Source organism: Schistocerca americana, chromosome 6, assembly GCF_021461395.2.
Source record: "Schistocerca americana isolate TAMUIC-IGC-003095 chromosome 6, iqSchAmer2.1, whole genome shotgun sequence".
Classification (NCBI taxonomy): domain Eukaryota; kingdom Metazoa; phylum Arthropoda; class Insecta; order Orthoptera; family Acrididae; genus Schistocerca; species Schistocerca americana.
Genome location: NC_060124.1, coordinates 361,433,330 through 361,455,760, shown reverse-complemented (window position 1 = coordinate 361,455,760; position 22,431 = coordinate 361,433,330). Strand labels below are relative to the sequence as shown.

The following is a 22,431-nucleotide window of genomic DNA, read 5'->3' as shown; positions in this document are numbered from 1 at the left end:
GTGCCATACAAGACTTGCCTTCATCGCAGAATTTGAAGCAGCTACAGAGTGTGCTGGGAAAAATCAACTATTATCACCGATAAGTGCCGCATGCCTCTTCCATTTCAGCTCCGCTTCGTCGCTTACACCGTAAAGGTGTTCCGTTCGTCTGGACGATGGAATGCGAACGCGCCTTTCGCCGGTTGAAATCGGTGTTGCTTTCCAATACTTGCCTTATGTCATTTGATCCCCAGAAGCCCCTTTTGTTGAGGGTGGATGCATAGGATTTCGGGATAGGTGCTGTGCTTGTGCACAAAGATGGTTCGCATGATCGCCCTATTGCCTTTGCGTCCAAATTGCGCTCATCTGCGAAAAGAAATTATTCACAGATCGAGAAAGAAGCATTGGCTCTCGTATTTGGTGTTACAAAGTTTCATGACTTCTTGTATGGTCGTCACTTTACCATAATCACAGACCACAAACCTTTGACATCGCTTTTTCATCCGAACAAGCCTGTACCTCCACATACAGCGCAGAAATTCATTCGCTGGTCTATTTTCCTCTCTCAGTACCACTACGATATCTTGTATCGGTCCACTGCTAAGCACGGAAATTCTGATGCGTTGTCCCATTTGCCTGTTGCTGAGGATAGGGCCTTCGATTCCTCCGAACTTGCTTGCATGTTCATTGATTCGGAAACCGATGATGTGGTCAAATCGTTTCCGATTCATTTTCGTCGTGTAGATTCAGCCACAACTGATGACCCTGTCCTTGCTACCATTCTGCGTTTTGTTGCTATGCAATGGCCCTTGTCAAAGTCACGGATTGGGGACCTGTTGGTTTGCCGAATTTTTGCTCACAAGGAGAGACTTTTTGTTCAACGTGGTGTTTTGCTGTTGCGTTCTGATAATGATCAGTCCAGGGACGTGGTCCCACGTTCATTACAGTCCTCTGTCTTAAAGCTTCTCCACCAAGGACATTGGGGTATAGCGAGAACAAAACAACTTGCTCGTCAGCGCTGTACTTGGTTCGGAATCGATGCCACGATTACGAATATGTGCTCTTCTTGCATGGTGTGTGCCGAACAACAATCAGCACCACCGCGGAAATTCTTTGCATGGCCAAAAGCCACTTTCCATTGGCAACACTTACACATCGATTTTGCTGGTCCATTCTGGAATGCTCGATGGTTGGTTGTGATAGATTCATTCAGTAATTTTCCTTTTGTTGTCCGGATGTCTTCCACGACATCATCTGCCACCATCCAAGTGTTATCTGCTATCTTTTGCATTGAAGGTCTTCCACAGACAATTGTTTCCGACAATGGCCCACAATTCATGTCCGCAGAATTTCAGTCATTCTGCAAGGCCAATGGTATTCAACATCTGACGTCCGCGCCGTTTTTGCCACAGTCAAACGGTGCCGCTGAGTGATTGGTCAGGACTTTCAAGTAACAGATGTTGAAGTTGAAAGAGTCGTATATTCTCGGGAGGACGCGTTATTGCTCTTTTTGTCCTTGTATTGGTCTCAGCCCCAAGATGGTCGCTCGCCGGCTGAGTTGCTCCACGGTCGCCATCATCAAACCTTGATGTCTTTGCTACATCCGCCGCATCAGGTTCCTGTGCAGCGGCAGACACCTGCTTTTGCTCCGGGCGACGTTGTCTACTATCGTCACTATCGAGGTTCACGTCATTGGCTCGAAGGGCACATTCTTCGCTGCCTCGGACGCGCTATGTATCGGGTTTTGGGGGCCTCTGGTGAGGTGCGCCGGCATCTCAATCAGCTGCGCCTCTGTCTGCCGCTCCCCGTCTGCTTTCAGCGACGGTGCCGTCCAGTCAGCGCCCAAGAGACCCATCTACTGGCTCGCCTCAGCCCCAGGTGTTCCAAATGCTGCCTTCCATTTTGCCCCATGGCGACGTGCCGCTGCCGCCGCCTGTTCTCCTGCCGGCAACGCCTGCAGTGGACGCTTTGCTGCAGCTGTCGAGTGCCTCCCTGGGTTACGCGCCACCGATCACTCCCCGTGACCAGTTGTCCTCCGACATGAAACTCTTGCCTGCTCCAGACCACATGTCGTCTTCGCCTGTCGGGTGACCCGGCCCAATGGAGGTCAGCCCTTCGGCCCCTCCTGTCTCTCTACGGGCGCATACACCGCATGTTGGCGTGCACCCTGGAGTAGGTTTTCAGGTGTTCCCTAGCTCCCCGCGGTCCGAATGGCAGGGTGCGAGTGGCACAGCCTTGCCTGTTGTTATTCTCTCCACCTCATCACATACGCCAACATGGGGTCGTCCCCAGGGCGACAGAGGCCTTATACCACAACCGTACGCCGATTTGCGGGCGAGGAATGTGGTGTCACCACCAGACACCACACTTGCTAGGTGGTAGCCTTTAAATTGGCTGTGGTCTGTTAGTATACTTCGGACCCGCGTGTTGCCACTATCAGTGATTGCAGACCGAGCGCCGCCACATGGCAGGTCTAGTCTAGAGAGACTCCCTAGCACTCACCCCAGTTGTACAGCCGACTTTGCTAGCGACGGTTCACTGGCTACATACGCTCTCATTTGCCGAGACGACAGTTTAGCATAGCCTTCAGCTACGTCATTTGCTACGACCTAGCAGGGCACCATATTCAGTTACTATTCTGAACAGGTAATATTGTGAATCATGTACCGTCAAGAGCGACGTTCATCATTAATGGATTAAAGTTAAGTATGAAACTAATTACGTCCGCTTTCTGGATTCTCATTCCTTGTCATGTTCCAGACCTCCAGTCAGTATAGTTCTCCCCTCTTCACGCCAGCCTGCGTGAGCTAAAATGCGTGCATTTCGGCCTCCTCTAGTAACACGGTGTTGGCTCTTCAGCCAACACAACATTGCTAACATTCCAGGGAAAGTTAGGGGTTACCAATGAAATTTTCTAGTGAGACGCCATGACCCATTTTTCATAAAACTGTATGGTATTCCCATGGAAAAACGTACAGTGGTTGAGAAAGAATTACATAAGATGGAAGTGTGTGGCATTATTGAAAGGACTATCAGTGCTTATAATAACCCACTGGTAATTGTGTCAAAGACAGATGGGGCTGTAAGAACAGTTCTAGAGTCCAGGCCATTAAATAAGATCTTATACAGGGAAACAGACCACCCTAAAAACATCGATGAGCTGTTGCACAAGTTCAAGGATATAAAATTAATGTCAAGTCTAGACTTAACCTCAGGCTTTCACCAAGTACCCCTGGCACCAAACTCTAGGAAATACACTGATTTTCTATACAATGGTCATTGCTATTAGTATTGTGTGGTCCCTTTTGGCTTGAACTCATCAGTAGCAGAATTCATTAGAGCTTTAGACCATGTGCTTGGGCAGGAAATTGTATCAGAATTAGTGATTTATGTATGTGACATTTTAGAAAATTGGACAAGATTGGAATGGGCATGTTGGGCTTTTAAAACAGGTGTGTAATAAACTTAGAAGAGAGGGAATGACACTAAAACTAGGAAAGTGCAAATTTGCAGTACCTGAGTTAAAATTTTTAGGAGATGTCATAACAGAAAAAGGAATTTTGGCAGATCCAGACAACATTAAAGCTATTTCAGTGTTTCCTATACCTCATAACAGAAAACAACTGAAATCATTTTATGGGCTATGTAGATTCTACAGAAAATCTGTAAGTAAACAAAGCTTAAATGCACCCTGTCTAAGTAACTTATTGAAGAAGGACACTGTTTGGATATGGAGTAAAGATTGTCAAGAGGCTTTCGACAAAATAGAAAAAAGAACTGAATAACCAGAACCTGCTACACAGGCCAGATTTCAATTTACCTTTCTGTTTATATACTGACAGTAGTGATTATGGGTTAGGTGCTGAATTATTTCAAGAAAAAGAAGACAATGGGCAGACAGTTCATTCTACAGTTGCATTTTCAAGCAGAATGCTATTGAAATGTGAAAAAAAATATACAGTCACAGAAAAAGAGTTATTAGCCATGCAGTGGTCAGTTTCAAAATTCAGGACCTATTTACCTGAACATAAGGTAATAGTGTACTCTGATCATAAAGTCTTAAGCTATTTACAGGAATGCAAGCTTTATCATGATAGGCTTACAAGATGGCCATTGTATTTACAACAATTCAACTTTGAAATTAAATATATTAAAGGAATTGACAACATAGTTGCAGATGCTCTATCAAGGCTACCACCAGGAGGGGAAACAGAAATTTTTGATCAGAATGAAGAAAAACGGTTTAAAATGAGGTATACTAAATGGGTCACAGATGAAAAAGTTGTTAGATCATTGTGTGATAAAATCAAGAGGAGCCAGAACTGTTATACAAATTGGGAATTAATAAAGGGCTGTTTAAGAAAAAAGAACAATTAAAAACTAGACAAGTACCATAAGGTGTTTAAGGGTACTCTATTTAGGAGAACTGATGAAGACTTGGACAATTGGAAACAGATGAAGCTGAGAGGCTAATTAGGTATACACATAAGAGCTTATGGCCATTGTGGGATTCAGAAATGTATGCAGAAATTACAAGAAAATATCTACTTCTACAATATGGCCAAGAAAGTTATAAAAGAATTGTCAACTTATGATAAGTGCCAACTAGTCAAAGTAAGTAACAGAAAATGTCAAGGTGACATGCAAAACGTTACTCCTGCACAACCTCTGGACTAAGTCACTGTTGATTTCTGTGGGCCTCTTCCAAGGAATAGGAGTGGCCACTGCTACAGTTTTGTCATGGTGGATGTATTTTCTAAACTAATCAAGCTGTATCCTGTCAGAAAAGCCACAGGTAAAGAGATAGTTACAAGTTGAAAAACACTATTTCTTGAACATCGGGAAACCAAACGCGATCTTGTCGGATAACAGCTTGCAGTTTTTGTCAAAAGTTTGAAAAGCCTTTGTTGATAAATCAGAAATCAAAAATGTTCAAATATCTGTATATAATCTGTCATTAAACCCAGCTGTGAAGTATACGCGCGAGATTGGTCGTTTATGTTGTACATATTGCAGTCATAAACATCATACATGGTACGACTATGTACGAGACTTTGAAGATGTCATGAATAGCTTGCAACATACTTCCACAGGATTTTCACCTTATTAAATTATGTTTCATCAAAAACCAGACAACATTATCACTGAACTCACAGAATTTATCACTGAACTCATAGAATTTACACCATGCACAATGACAACTATGCGTGAATGTGAAGCCATAGTCAAAGAAACCATGATAAAACAGGAGGGGAATTAGAAAAAGACGACATGATAGCAAGATTAAGACAACCAAGTTTAAAGGTGGAGATTATGTTTTAGTAAAATCACATGAGAAATCAAAAATATTAACTTCTGAAATAAAGAAATTCTTTGATATCTACATGTGTCCATGTGAGATTGTGGAGAATACACACCCTAATGCATACTGGTTGGTGTATGCTAAATCCAGGAAAGTTCTCGGACTAAGGAATATGGTTTAATTGAAATTGTATAAACAACAGGGGTAATACTATTCTGTGGAAGTTAAAAGGTGACTCAACAAAAGTTTTTAACTGGAAGTTATGAAATGTTGTGTATAAAAATTGACTGATTTTGGTACAGTTTTGTGTCCCTGAAAATGTTTATTATTTGTTTAAAATGTATTTGCTGTATGAAATGTTTGCTATGAATTTTCTTTGTGTAATATGGTTATCATGTTAGTTCTTGTTATTTCTCTATGTTTATGCAATTTGAATCATATTTGATAATGTGTGTAATTTTAGCTTGTGTAGCCTTCTCACACCACACTCATTGAGGAATCATTTAAAATGTAAAACACTAATCAGTGCTAAATCTGTCTTGCAACAGTTAACAGTTTATAAATTTTTTTAAATCTTAAAGGCAGAGTCCTAATTACTACACACCTAAGTTGTTGAAATATCCAACTAAACAAGGATGAGGACCGTTTTAATTAAAACATGAATTACTGTATATTTGTTTCTCAACCACTGCAAAGCATATGCATTAATATTTTTCTAATTTTGATATATACATATCATCCTAAAAATTTCAAACAACCATGATTCTACCCTTGCACTTTTACTATGAATATGAACCCTTTAACAGACTGACTGTAGCTTTACTTTTGAAACCAATTTAATTTTTTGTTTATCCTCGGTGTAAGTGTTATAGTTTGCAATAAGACATTTACACCCAGTATGTTAATGCATTTGTATTACAAATTTATTGAATTTATAGTTAGTTAAAAGATACTTTTTGGACCAGTCCCTACCTGCACAGTATCACTCAGACAGATCCTGTAAATTTCTCCCACTAGATAAACATTACCAGAAGAATAAATATGTATCCTAACCATGCACTTACATTTAAACATTATATAACCAAAAGGTGATCTCTGTATTTGATTTTTAGATAACATGGCATTATAATCAATGATGCAATACAAACAGCTAAGCTGTGGAAATGGACTTGCTCCATTACAAGCAGAAATAATACCTATTAAGGGAGGTCATCTAAGTGCAGATGGACAATGTGGGACATTACTGTGAGTAGTGAGTAAAATGGTGAACAAAAGAAGGTAAAACAAACCAATAGCCGAAAGTTACAACCTTTCAACGGTTTAATGTGAAGTGCTACCACATTATGGACTCATCTAAGTGAAAATTGTAAATCTTCTTTTGTATTTCATTTACCTTAAAATTAACAGTTTTATGTTTTCCTTCACTTAGTGTAACACAATTTCAGTGGTAAACCTAATGTCATCCCCACTGCTATGGGCGGGAAGATAGGAAAATTCAAAGAAAACAGTCCTATTAAAAATTTTAATTTATTTAAAATCATATTCTTGGCAGTTCCATTTTTCTGGTGTCAGAATTTGTAATGGAACTGACAAATAGACTTCATTTTGTTACATTATACACTAGTTAAAGTTGTGTTAAAAAGCATTTGCTTAATATGATATTAGGATAGGTGTTGAGATCAATAATCAATATTGAAATTATATGTTCTCTGTAGCTACGACCATGATCTTTGGTGTGCAGCGTGACTTTGGCCACTTGACTTTTAGCTGCGGTCGAGTGTAGTCATTATCAAGTTCTGGTAATAAATATGTGTTTTTTTAAACAAACCGTGGAATGCTGCATCATGATTTGGTTAGTCCAGTGATAATCAAAAACCCACACTTTTTCTTGCATCCAGAGCAGCAAAGGAATCATAGCCTAGACAACGAGACGACATGGATAAAGGGTACTGAGCAGTATCAACAAAGGAGACATCATGGCCAGCTCTACAAAGTAAATTACAGCCATTAGCCACACTGTAATGGCGTCCTTATGGAGATAACTTTTGCAGCGTAGTAGAATGGGTCCATGATAGTGTGACCTGAAGTTATACCTGATGGCTCCACACATCATTGTGTCAGAAGTAACATTGCTGTGCCTCCGCAAAACAGGACACCAAAACAAGACATTTCTCCAGGCCACCATAGTCGCCAATGATGGTCATCGAGGGTGGTTCAGAGTGTCAATTAATTGCTGAACACAAGTGTGATGTCACTCATAGCACTCCATGTTCCCTGTCATGGTACTACTCCAAACGCAGTTCTTCGTATTGTGCTGCTGATGGCAGTCTGCTGACTGCTAGACCCCATTCCGTAGTGTGGAATGACACAGAATGTTGGAGGAAGTCCATTAGTCGTTCTTAGATGACAGGAGCAGATCTGAAGGGATTATGAGGTGCTTGTCTTTTGTGGTGGCCAGAAGTTGTTAGCTGGAGTCTAATGACAAGAACATATGCTCTCACATTCCCTTGCATTCAAACACTGGGCCACTGCCACATCTGAATGCCCCACAAATCTAGATATTGTACTATTTGACCAGACGGGCAAATGGAGACTCACAATGAAGCTCATCTCAAACTCTGTCAGGTTATGATAAAGCTATCTTGTATGGGTACATGGGATCTCCGCATCCTTCACAGTGATTACTCATCATCTCACACTGTTCATACCCCTTGCACACCCCATCTGGCATGGTAAAAACACTAAGCATGAATAATAGCAATGCACTCCAGCAGCCATTCTATATGTCACAGAGAACTGACATTCTAGTAATTTACACATCCGCCAATGTTGTGTATGTTTATGAAGTTACATTTACATCTGACCATGCCTTCCGGGTGCTTCACTTTTTTGTCAGGCAGAGTATTTCAAGAGAACTAGTTTTTGCTTATGTTTATGAAACTAAGGAAATTTACTTTTTGGATGAAAAATTACTTTTCATTAATGACACCCAACATGCAGTCTGTTCCTCGTTTAGCTAAACAGATGAGATTTTCTGAGACTGAATTCTCTTGCTATAAGTAAAGCATACTGTGCACTGATTATAAGTGACAAATTAAGACAGTGTGCTGAAGTGGAACTTGAACTATCTTCCTTCTTTGAGTACTAGTAGTACTACTAGTCCCACTATTTGAACATACCTCATTCAGTTGATTACCCATAACCTATGAAACTTAGGGGCCCAGGTTCGAGTTCCAGATTGGGTCGCAGATTTAACCTGCCATACACAAACAATATAGTATGTACTTTTGATAGATGAAGAAAATTCGATCTTATAAAAACCACTGAAGCTGTTGAAAATCCAATCTATGCCCATTGTCCTGGAAGTGTCAGTCCCAGTATATTATAGAAGAGCTTCTGCAGAGTTTGGAATGGCTCAGAAGAAGCCTCTAAAATGCTGAGTCAGTCCATGGGATGTGCTTAGTTAGCAAAACTGGTAACATGCTGCCTTCTAAAGAAATGATCTGGGTTCAATTGTCAGTGTGGCACATAGTAGAAATTTAACTTACGACTAAATGAGATTTAGCTTGTTATCAGCCAGGTACTAAAATTATAACAAAATGTAATCTTTCGAACAGCCTTCAAGATAATGGACATTACACATATCAACAACAATTAAAGCTGACGTGGAATACACAACAACCAAATTAGGTTATACAAATTATGTAAATCTGAGCACACCCTGAGTGCAAAGTATTGTGCTGCTGATGGCAGTCTGCTGACTGCTAGACCCCATTCCGTAGTGTGGAATGACACAGAATGTTGGAGGAAGTCCATTACTTGTTCTTAGATGGCAGGAGCAGATCTGAAGGGATTATAAGGTGCTTGTCCTTTGTGGTGGCCAGAAGTTGTTAGCTGGAGTCTAATGACAAGAACATGTGCTCTCACATTCCCTTGCATTCAAATACTGGGCCACTGCCACATCTGAATGCCCCACAAATCTAGATATTGTACTATTTACCAGACGGGCAAATGGAGACCCACAATGAAGCCCATTTCAAACTCTGTCAGGTTATGATATGTGTATTTCATAAGCCATTTGTTTTATGACAATAAGTAACAAAATTTCCACATGACGTTATGCAAATCATGAATGAAGTAGTCTGTCCCCTTACCTGAGGCTGTGTGTGTGTGTGTGTGTGTGTGTGTGTGTGTGTTCACTGAGCAACTACCTGAAAGGAATGTAGCAGCTCTCATTTTGGAATTTGATGTTAATTTCCTGGAGAGAAGTGTGCAAACCAGCTGCCTCCCCAGTACTGCTGCCCAATAATTACCTTGGCAAAATGTGAAGCGGTTTTTGGTCAGCATCAACATGTGAGTCATGTAACCTGTAGGTTCAATCAACAGAAATGCTCTCTCTCTTCCTCTCAAACACACACACACACACACACACACACACACACACACACACACACACACTAGAATTCCTACACAAAATGAAACTAACTTGAAGACAGTATTTGGGATAGGAAAGTGCAGGTAGGTGGGGATGAGATGGGAGATATGATACTGTGGGAAGAATTTGAAAGACCGATGATAGATCTAATTCAAAACTAGGTATCAAGAATAGATGACATTCCCTCAGATATTGAGTTCCTCAGGAAAATGAACAATGACAAAACTATTCCAGCTGGTTTTTACGATATACGAGGCACGTGAAATACCCTAAGACTTTAAGAAGAATGTAACAATCCCCATGCCAAGGAGGGGAGATGCTGAAAGATGTATACAATACTGAACAATCAGTTTAAAAATACATAGTTGCAAAATACCAACATGAACTGTTTACAGAAGAATGGAAAGACTGGAAGAAGCCAACTTCATGGAAGATCGGTTTGACTGCTGGAGAAAAGTAAATACTAGTAAGGCAATACTGAGCCTACAGTTTATAATAAAAGGCAGACTGAAAAAAAGCAAATCCACATTTATAGTATTTGTAGATTTGACTATGTTGGCTCCAAGCACTCTTTGAAATTCCAAAGTTAGCAGGGATAAAATATAGGACACAATAGTTTATCTACAAATTGTTTAAAAATCAAAAGGCAACTGTAAGAGTTGAAGAATGTGAAAGGGACACTATAGTTGAGAAGGATGTGGAACAGGGCTGTAGCTTGTCACCTATATTATTCAACCTGTATGTTGAGAAAGCAGTAAAGGCAACTAAAGATAAAGTTGGAAGGGCAACATGTTCTAACACTAAGTGGTAACTTTTCGTAAGAGACACTTAATACCAGAATGTTGTTATATACTACGGTACTTACCCAGAAATGCCACTTGGTAGAGTGACATTGATATTTTTGTTGGCTTCTTATTTTCTCTGTTGCCATAGCTATGACTTCCAGTGCGAGTTTCTGAAGCTGACTTGATGTTCTGTGTGGTAACTGGTGCTGTCTTTGTCGCAGGGGGGCAAAGGGCATGGAGAACAACAGTCAGCATGAAACTAATGTCAACTTGTCGTAGGCGTGGTGCATCTACAAAATAGTGAGGAAATGAAGTTGTTCCAAAAACTTTATCAATATTAAAAACTCATTAATGTGTTGCATGATCAAAATATGATAAGGAGAGACTGAAAAATAACAAAGTAAAATAAAAGCTAAGGCTACCATTTTCACACAATATGCTTTGCTTTATAGTTCATCACATAACAATATAATGACTAATTCTTTTTTAGAGTTCCAGCAGTCACAGCTTTATTTTGTGTGATTCACACACTTATTGTTTACATAATCATCATCTACGAGAAACCAAAACTGAATCATAAACATCAATACACAAATAAGTTCATAATAATGTTCTATAAAAATGTAAAATAGTATTAAAAGGAAAATACTCACTATGTGTGATATGTATTACATTAGGGGCTTAAGTGACAAAGACAAAATGGAAATGATGTGTAAATATAGGTTATGAAGTGTGGATTTTTCTATAGTTTTGAAATCACAGAATAAAAGCAGGAGTGTTGCAACTGACATCAGATTGAGCAAACAATTATATTTAAAGTAAGTACATTATTTAATATGTAACTGATAACAAGTGTAAATTTGTTATGTAATAGTCTATGGTGATTGACTCACCTAGAAAAAACATCTACTACTTTTTTGAGTGTGCTGCCATCTCAAAAGAAAACAACTACAATGCATTCATGTCTTTAACTTGTCCATACTTCAGGGAGATCTCAACAGCTCTACAAGTACAGGGTGTACATAAAGTCCAGTAACACTTTCAATTATTTATTGCACAAGAACCAAACATTGTACAGATATCATACAAATGTCATTTTGAACAGAAACCATGAAAGTTTTTTTTCATGTATACTGCCACAGCGTAGTTTGGTGATTTGCTGATAGTCATCACTAGTCACAAACATGGCGCATTCAGGTGCGGAGCAAGCTTTCTGTGTGTTGGAGTTTGACAAAAACAGGTGTGCTACAGCTGTTCAATGGATTTTTAGAACCAAGTACGGTAAGAAGCCACCAACAAGGAAGGCCATTTACCACTAGCATAACAAATTTGTTACGACGGCTTGCTTATGCCCAGCAAAGAGAAGCAGACATCCCAGTGTGAGTGAACTGAATGTGGAGTGTGTACAAGACACATTCATAAGGAGTCCAAAGAAATCAGTGTGTTGTGCATCCCATGAACCTGAAACTGTTCCAATGATGGTGTGGAAAGTCCTGCGACAGAAGCTGTCCATGAAACCATTAAAATTGGAGATGACAAAGACAAGCATTTTGAATTTTGTTCGCAGTTGCAACAATTAAATGAGGAAGGGGAAGGCACTGTTGATTGCTTAATTTTTAGCGATGAAGCCACTTTTCACACTAATGGGAAAGTGATCAGGCATAATTGTTGAATCTGGTTTACAAAGCATCCACATGAATGCATTGAATTTGGGCATGATTCTCTAAAGGTAAATGTTTTTTATGCCTTGTTACATCAAAAACCGTATGGGCCATTCTTCTTTGCCGAGAACACTGTCACTGGATATTCCCATATGAACACGTTGCAGCAATGGGTGATGCCTCAAGTGCAATCGGACTCTCCTTTCATCTTACAGCAGGATGGGGCTCCACCCTATTTTCATTGTGAAGTTCCAGGGTACTTGAACACGGAGCTGCCACATTGATGGATTGGCCATGCTGCAGAAGGGGACAGCTGTTTCATGAAATGGTCTCCCCGATCACCAGATCTCACTCCACATGACTTTTTTCTGTGGGGACACATTAAAGATCTTGTGTATGTACCACATCTACGATGTGATGTGGCAGAGCTTTGTGAGAGAATATGAGAAGTGACTGCCAAAGTTGACGATGCCATGCTAGGACAGGTATGGCAAGAATTTGATTACTGTATTGATATCTGCCAGGTCACTCACTCATGGTTCGCATATCGAATGTTTGTATGACATCTGTACAATGTTTAGCACTTGTGCAATAAATAATTGAAAGTGTTCCGAAACTTTATGTACACCCTGTAGGTCCAGTATTAATAAAGGCAACAACAATGTAAAGAAAATGAGAAGAATCTCGTTTCTTGGCTCACTTATATGCATTAACGATTTTCTTTAAATACAGAAATAATTCATTCAATTCATTTCACAATTCCACATTGTATGATTTATCAGAGTTCATGTAATGTGATCGGACTGAAGGCTTCCTAATAAACAGAACTCATTAACCACTACCACCAAGCTGCAGCTCCTCCAAGATTCTCTATGCATTATGGTCTTTGGCTAAATAGCATACATCCGTACTGCTCCTGCCTGTGTTCTAATGACATCTGTTAGCGCATGATTAGTTTTCTTTATCTTCCCTTATATCTTCAAATCCAGAAAATATCCTTGGTCCATTTAGCACAAGATTGTCTCGTTATGTCTTGCCCAACTCCATTTATTCTTATTACAGTCATAAATACATATTCAACTACTATCATTTCCCTGATATATTTAATTATTTATGTGTTTCTGCTAGTAAATTCCAACATACATCTTTCCATTTCCTGATGATTCACCTTCAGTTCCCGAATGACTTTCACATTTAAAGACATGTCACACTGCGACAACTCAAAACTGGCACTGCACTCTGATTGTAAACTTTCTGTTACAAACACATTCAATGCTGAATTTGAAAAATCTGTTTGATTATCAAAGTACTCCAAATCGTTTTCGATCCTCTGTTTGCTTCTTTTTCGCCCATAGTGTAGTTGTAATCAAATTCCTTGAATGTAAAAATTCAACTGGTTCTGTGACTACACTGTTAATGTGTAGTATTTTTCAATGTGTTGATTACACTTGGTTTCATTATTATTATAATTCATTAACAGGCCTCAGTTTATTTTAATTGATAATGGATACTGTGGTTGGTTATTAGGATGGAATAATCACTTCATATTCTTTGAAGATCTCAAAATACATTTCTGTAGTCCAACACATTACTCTCACAGATTTGCAATAATTCTGCAGGCACATTTACATCTATTTCTATTTTTATACTTATCAAGTTTTTTAAGGTGTGTGGTGAAGGGAACATTTACAGGCAGTAGCTAGGAAGACTTGTTATCTGTCAGATCGTTTATATATTGTGAACAGTAATTGTCCTATGCTGGACATGACTTTTACTCATTAAGAATGTCACACTGGAATCGACATATTCTTGCATAATTTGTGTGATGACCTCATTTCTTCTTCTTCCTCATTCTAACAAACAATCTTATCATCACAAATTCTGTAACTATTCCTGCCAGTGTCAAAATGTATTCTCCAGTGAACTTCACTAACCCTGCCACAATCACCGGTTTACTTATGCCATGTTTATTCTGGTTAGTTGTTATTACATGTTAGTACAATGCATTTTCTGTGCTACTCCCAGAACAGAACTTTAACAGTTGCTAGATGGGGACTGTACAACTGGCCCTTACTAGTGTAGCAGCCTGGCCAAAAATTTTCTGTCAAAATTTCATTTTCTTGGATACACTGAGAAGATAATATGTAATCTTTCCTACCTTTTATTCCTGTTAGTCATTTAGTTCCACTGTGGTAGTCTGAATCTATGGATTTTGCTAGTAATTATAGCGCTGATCATTCGCAAACACAGTCAAGCACAAAAACAGTGAATGGCATTCACCCGTTCGGCTTCATTCCAATCAGCTCGTATAGCCACATCCCCTTTTGCCTGCAGGAAAGTGTATTTCTTGATGCAAAGGGGATTCATCTGACAGAGATATCATGTACACATTTAAAAATCAACTTACGAATAATCGATAGACCAACGTGCGCTGTATGCCAGGCGCTTTGTGAAACAAGATTTTTTTTCGTCAAGAATCTGAATTTGCCCCCCCCACCCCCCGCCCTCCTGCCACCCTCTGAAATTGTCACCCGGGGTAGATACCCAGGTTTGCTGCCTGCCCCCTAGATCCGGGCCTGCTGCGCATGTGTGAATCTGGGAGCTTAGGTGCGCTAGTAAATATTTCCGGGTAGCATCTGGCTGCTTGCTGCTATTGCTTATACAGCTAACTGCCACACTCCTGTAGCCAGAAGTGGGAGAAGCTACTACTCACATGTGACTCAATTGCACATGCATATGAGCTCGCTCGCAAGTGCTCAAACGAATCTAATGTAAGCAGTTGAGACGTCATGCTCATCGGAGGCAATTTGTTGTTATGAAGCATTGCATAGTCTTCCTAAAGCCTTTGACACATTTTGATGTTGGCAGATGCTTGTATGAGCACTGTGTTTTGTTGTTGTATACGGTGCATTTACTTGCAACTTGAGTTTTACTTTCGGTTTTTCTTTTTTCCTCTCATTCATGTTTTATTGTTTCAGTATTATTCTGCAGTAGCGAGATACAGTAATATCCTAGATTCATGGTGTTACTTCCCTCCAGCACTAATTCAGACATTAGTGGAGTCCATGCCACATCATGTAGAGCCACTTCTGCATGCTCATGGGGGCCCTACACAATATCAGGCAGATATACCAGTTTCTTTGGCTCTCCAGTGTATATCAAATAAGTCTAGACTGAAGCCCACAAAATGACTATTGCTGTCAGTAACATGGCAAATCATAGATTACTAATGAAATTTTCCACTGATACTTGAGCATACCACTACACTACTCAACAGAAGTATGAGAGATCTCAAGGAATAAACAACTATTTACAAACATGATCATGTACAGCATCGTCAGTGAAATATTTGTGTGTTGCTATTAGTTCAGTTTTTTAGTTTCTACATGCAATAATGTGCACTTAATTTTTCCATGTTTAGTTACTTTAATTCATTTATTTGTGTTTGATACGGGGAGGGGGGGAGGGGGGGGGGCTAGGATTATGTGTAGCTTTCACTGGTCTATATGATTATGATCTGTGTCTGTTGTGAGATCCTGAATGAAGATTTAACTGCTGTTGATGAATTACTGGAAGCTGCATTTGGCAGCTTTTGATGATCAAAATATACATCTGTGAATTTGATTGGTGGTGGATTATCAGGATACTTCCTGTTGTCACAAACATGTTATGAAGCCTCCCAGTTTCTTCTAGTGCAATGTCTGATGGAGGGCCCAAATCTAACACCAACCTCCACCACCCCCAAGGACCAGCTACAAAGGAGAGACCCCTTATCATACGTTAGCATCCCGGACTGGAACAACTGAACCACATCCTCCATCAGGACTTTGATTACCTGTCATCATGCCTTGAAATGAGGGACATCCTATCTGAGATCCTTTCCACTCCTCTTAAAGTGGTGTTTGGTTACACACCCAACCCCCTACAACCTCGTAATCCACCCCTAAGCCAATCCGAATCCCAATCCCAACCCCAAGCCACAGGCATCTCATCCCTGAGGGAGACACTAGTGCAAAACCTGCCAATTCATCCACCAAGCACTTACTATTCCAGTCCTATCACAGGTTTATCCTACCCCATCAGAGGCTGGGCCCCAGCCATGTCACACAATAGCACTGCTGCAGTCACTGCAGACCTTTTTTATATTGGTATGACTACCAACCACCTGTCTACCAGGATGAACGGCCACTGCCAAACTGTAGCCAACACCATGGTAGACCACCTTGTGGCACAACATGCAGCTGAACTTAATATGCTTGATTTCAATGGTTGCTTCACGACATGGGTCACCTGGCTGTTCCCCTCCACAACCAGCTTCTCTGAACTGTGTAGATGTGAGTTATTCTTACAACACATTCTGTAGTGATTCGAGGATTTCTGTGTAAATTCTAGAACCACTCAGCCTTCTACCATCTTGAACACATGATATTCTGGATATGAGTGTGGGTTGGTAGAATCCTACCTACTGCACGTCACACGTTTGTGTGAACAGGTTTAAAATCAGTCGCGGGAAGAAAGTAGACGCAGCAGTCAGACGGCACAGACAAGTACCTGTCGGACAATCCATAGATGTTTTAGTGAGTGTGTAAGGAAGAACCATGGAGTTTATATGCAGCTCTGTGCTTATTGTGTCATTGACTATTGTTATATAAACAAGAACAGTTGAAAAAGTACTCTTGTAGACTCTTGACGCAACCTTGTTAGGGGCAAGACTCATTTTAAGCTTCGTGTTAATAAAGATCATGGTATCCAAGCCAACTTTCTTTTAACTACAACTCAATTTGTTTCTAATATCCGTCTGTACAAGAGACATGCAGGAAGTTGCATATTAATGTGGAAAGTGAAATTTTTATTGTTAGTTGATGAAAAGTAAGGTTTGTATGTCTACTTATTTTATATTAGAAAGAGTTTAAAATTCCTGTACCTTCTGTTATTTGACGGAGAAGAAGTTAAGAGGGTTTCCAGCAGCAAGCTATTCAGTAAAGAAGAGTGGCAGCAAAGTCAAAGTAAGTCACCTCGTAAAGAAGTGTAAGGTGGTTTGGGGAATAAGCCGATATAACTCAGATCCACTCTCACACTCAAAGTCATCAGAACGTTGGTATTCTCTGCTCCTGAAATGATCCCAGCCTCAACCTACAGCAATTTAGTGTCCTCCCACCCTCCACCCAACAATTTCTGCTCCCTCTGTCCTATCACCTCCTCCATATTCATGTCCCCTCATCCTCACTGTGAGTCAATCTCTACCAATGCACCCATGCATCTTTCCACTTTCCTGCTCCTCTCCTTTTCCAATTCCCATCCCCATGGGTCACAGCATCCTGAAGCGTTTACTAGCAGTCTTGTCCTGCCTCCATCTAGTCCCTGTGTGCTCTGCCAGACAGTGCTCTTCTCTCACTCCAAATTGCTACTTTCATTCAATATGACACTTGCATTCTGGTACAAGCTAGCAGAGATGGCATTTGCTCACTTGTATGAAAGTGTGTGTTTTCTTTTCTGAAGAAGCCTTTGGTTGAAACCTAATGTGTAACTGTCTTTTCATTGTGCCTATCAGCAACTCAATGTGTCATCTTTATCATGAGTAGCAATCTATCTTTTCCTAACATTACTGAGCTTCCATTGCTTAATATTTGGGAGAAGCATGATTATTTTACCTCAAAGACTGTTAGATAAATGTAGGGAATTGGTATCTGAGAAAGATTAAATAATTCTGCGGACATCATTGTATTCTCACACCAGGATCATGAGAAAATGATAATAAAGAAATCAGAGTATGTACCAAGGCATGCAGAAAGTAATTTTTCCCTTACTCCATAAGAAAGTGGAACAGGAGAAAAATTAATTAATACTGATACAAAGTACTGTCAGAGATAGACTATGGCTTATAGGCCATGCACCAACGTGGCAGAGTCATGGGACAGCAACATACACATACACAGATAGCAGTAGTATCTCATACATAAGGTATAAAAGGGCAGTGCACTGGTGGAGCTGTTATTTGTACTCAGGTGATTCAAGTGAAAAGGTTTCCAATGTGATTATGGTCACACAACAGGAATTAACAGACTTTAAATGCAGAATGTTAGTTGGAATTAGATGCATGGGACATTCCATTTCAGGGAATTCAATATTCGATACCCACAGTGCCAAGAGTGTGCCGAGAATAACAAATTTCAGGTATTACCTCTCACCACAGACAATCCAGTGCCTGAAGGACTTCACTTCACGACCAAGAGCATAGGCATTTGCATAGAGTTGTCAGTGCTAACAGACAAACAACACTGTGTGACATAACTGCCGAAATCAATATGGGACATACGACAGATGTATCCATTAGGACTGTTGTTAACGGGAAATTACAGCAGATGACTGATGTGAATGCTTTTGTTAACAGTACGACATCGCCTGCAGTGCCTCTCCTAGACCCTAGATGACTGGAAAACTATGGTCTGGTCAGATGAGTCCTGATTTCAGCTGGTAAGAGCTAATGGCAGAGTTCAAACATGGTGCGAACCCTATGAAGCCATGCACCAAAGTTGTCAACAGGCACTGTGCAAGCCGGTGGTGGTACTATAATGGTGGCTGTATTTACATAGAATGGACTGGATTGTCTGATCCAACTGAACGAATTATCAACCAGAAATGGTTATACTCAGCTACTTGGAAACCATTTGCAGCCATTCATGGATTTCATGTTCCCAAACAACAATGGAATTTTTATGGATTACAGTGTGCCATGTCAACGGGCCACAATTGTTTGTGATTGGTTTAAAGTACATTCTTGACAATTCAGGTGAATGATCTGGTCAACGAGATAGCCTGATGTGAACCACATCGAACATTTATGGTACATAATTGAGAGGTCAGTTCATGCACAAAATCCTGCACTGAGAACATTTTTGCAATTATGGACATTTACAGAGGCAGCATTGATCAGCATTTCTGTAGGGGACTTCCAATGACTTACTGAGTCCATGCCACATCGAACTGCTGCACTATACCAAGCAAAAGGAGGTCTGACAAGATATTAGGAGATATCCCATGACTTTTATCACCTCAGTTTATATTTATCTGTAGTAATTCATAGAATAAGGAGAAAATGGAAATACATATTACACTTACGAACAAGAAAAACAATAAGATAAAGCTACATAAATCAAAATTAAAGATGCTCATTGAAACAGAATGGATTCTTTTAGTCAATAAGTGAGCTTTAGCACTAAAGGGAAAGGGGCAAGTAAAAGAAACTTGGAACAAATAACAGAAAGAGAGAATGCTGTAAAATATTAACAAAAAAGCATTACAAAAATAATGAGGGTATTATGCATTGTACTTTTCATTTCTATTCACATTATTATGATAAACAATTTACCTTTCCTTCCACTTCCAACACGCAAACAGAGGGGCATGAGCAAATTCATCAACATATTTTCTGTTTTTTCTTGAGTTGGAAACACTGAGCTGCCCCCACAAACTTGTTCCAATGAATAGGTTTCCTGTAAACATATGGTAAGTTAATGTAATAGTAATTCACAGATAATCCATGTCCAAACTGTATACTGATTTGACTTGTAATGACTAATGTACAAAAATTATGTTGACTCTGGAGTTGAAATAGCTTCATAGTTCTGACTTCATGGAAATAAAGGAAAAATGAGAATAAAACAATTTGAATTTGAAGATAATTACCTGCCATTTCATTACTCTCTTCTTTATGAAACCTCTGTCCCTACTTAGAAATGTTTCATGGTAACATGTACAACAAATGTTATTTCATCTTCATTCTGAGAAGATTTTTCAAATGATACTACTTGTCTTGGATATCACATACAAATAGAAAAAAAATATAGTGCTGAATTGGGGAAGAAAACAAAGGCATACTATCATTTTATCTTCTTGAAAATTTCATTGTCTTGTATCAGGATACAACCTTTTTAACACACATTTCCTAAGAATGACATTCTGTTTTTCCAAGGGTTATCTACAAGATACAATTTCACTCAAATAGCACCAAATAACTGAAAGAAATTAGGTGTTCTTTTCAATCAGATAACAAAGTGAAAAAGCCTAGAGAAAGATACAAAAATCAAAATAACGAAAGAAAGGGTGAGTTAGAAAAGGTATGTATCAGTATACTGTTGGACAGAAATTACGTTGTTCGTCAGCATTTCTTTTTTTTTCAGCAGAAAAAAAATAATTAAGCAGTCATAAAACTGCTATGAAGATCACTTATTCATCAAAAAATTCAAGTATTATTATTGGACAGGCAGCCAACAAATTGGCAGCTAGGAAAAAAAAATTTCATGAGACCTTCTATCATTCTATGAACTCTATTTATTACACAGTGAATGTTGAACAGAGGGTTAATATAAATGTGATTGTATAACAGCTCTTGTTCAGGTAAATCGTTACATAGGTTTATGTAAGTATATTTGGAATACAGTAATGTACTAAGAGTTGTTAGAAACTGTAAACTCAGAGAAGAATATATTAGAAATTAAAATATCTCATTTGCTAGATGAACAGTTGTTTTGCGTGATGAACAAAATGAGTACAGAATATATTTTTACAAGGAGAGAGAGGATTAATCATGTAAGGCATTGTTTTGTAACACATAACTTTTCTTTGTAAGACATTCATGGAACTTACACATTATAACATGGAGGTCAGAAAGATTCACAAGAAGGCAGTGCTAGTCTTACTGAAATGTAAATTTTAAATTACTGTGAAATGAAAGTTTTTACCTCAATAAAAATGATAAGGTTACATGAAGTTTTGCACTTGTCACAAAAACACACTGTAAGATCCTGTTTACATTGTTATTGCATGATACTTCATGTTATAGTGTTAAAACTGCTCACTATTATGGAAGATGAATCTCATGTACTGTATGAACTAGTTAGGTAGAAAGCTCTTTCAATAATAATGCATGTAATTTATGACAAGAAAGGAAGGCTCTTCTATGTGACACTTGATGTGCAGCATACTTAGTAGAGATTAATGCCGGTGTATGATGGTCTGAGAGTGCATTTCTCAGCCTCAGTGGGTGAGTTCAGAATTAAAAACTATACAACATTAACACTTCTTAAAATATCTAATCAACATTTTAGTAAACCAAATATAAGTGAATGTCTGTGTTATCACTTTTGTGCACTCATGGTACATTTCTAGCTCTAAGCAGGTGCAAAGTGATACATTATATTAGATTTTGTGGCAAGCAGAAGCAGTGACCAGCAATGGAACTTAATTCACTAACCCTAGGCAGACAAAAAATGACCACAAAGAATGTCCAACTTCAAGAGGTCCTCTTATCACAGATGAGTTTCATATTTGGATTACAGATAAAGGACAAGATGACACACATAAGAGTCAACAGCTGCCTATCCTACGTTTTTCCTGAAGAAACTTGTGATTTTGTACTCCGTAAATGTAGGTGGAGACAGCCCAAACACAGACATCTCAAGTGTAACTAGAAAATATGTAGTATATGTTACTATTATTACTTAGTTTTAATTGCAAAGTGTTATTGAAAGGCAACTTTGTGTCATTAGTTGACAGTGACCACAAAAAACTGCCTGACACAGAAAGTGAAGAATCCAGAAGACTTATTGTATGTCAATGTAACTTCATACACATACACACCATTGTTATGTATATAAATGGTCAGAGTGCATTAGTGTTGTTCATGTTTAGTGATATTAAGATCTGGTAAGATTTATGTGTGTGATCATCATCAGACGTTGGGTAATCACTTCGAGAGTCATGGAGATGCTGCATACTCTTATCAGGCAGCATTATCAGCACCTGACAAAGTTTGCAAATGGTCTCATTGTGGGTCTCCAATTGGCCAGCTGGTTGAATCATGCAATATCCAGATTTGTGGGGCATTCCTATGTGACAGTGGCCTAATGTTGGACTGCGTCAGACTGTAAGGACAGGTATACTTGTCATCAAGGTTCTGGTTGACCACATCTGACCATAAAAAGGGAGGATCACTGTACTGTGCACAAAGTACATTATAACATCTTCACTTCAGCACCTGCCATATGATCACAAGTAAGGAAATCTCTGCAACATTCTACATCAATCCACATTACTGATCAGGGACTCACAGCCATCAGACTTGGAAATTACTGTCCCATGTATAAGCTGCTGTTAATGCCACAACGCAAACTGTGGATTTTGGAGCAGTGCCATGACTGGAAAACATATAATGAATGGCACTACATTGTGTACAGCAATGAATCAGGGTTCTGCATTACCCCAGATTAT

At 39.3% G+C, this 22,431-nt stretch overlaps 1 protein-coding gene and 1 long non-coding RNA gene across 2 annotated transcripts in view; one reads left to right on the top strand and one right to left on the bottom strand.

Moving 5' to 3' along the window:
* LOC124619341 overlaps positions 1 to 7,075 on the top strand; it is a 141,348-nt gene extending 134,273 nt beyond the window's left edge. The window contains exon 4 of the long non-coding RNA XR_006980072.1: positions 6,394 to 7,075. This is a non-coding gene — a long non-coding RNA (uncharacterized LOC124619341). The remainder of the gene's footprint in view (positions 1 to 6,393) is intronic.
* Positions 1 to 22,431, bottom strand: part of LOC124619340 (protein unc-80 homolog) — a 905,779-nt gene that overhangs the window by 116,168 nt on the left and 767,180 nt on the right. Inside the window, exons 55-56 of the mRNA XM_047145658.1 lie at positions 19,532 to 19,655; positions 10,582 to 10,791 (exon numbers count right to left, since the gene is read on the bottom strand). Coding sequence (XP_047001614.1) covers positions 10,582 to 10,791; positions 19,532 to 19,655 — 334 coding nt within the window. The remainder of the gene's footprint in view (positions 1 to 10,581; positions 10,792 to 19,531; positions 19,656 to 22,431) is intronic.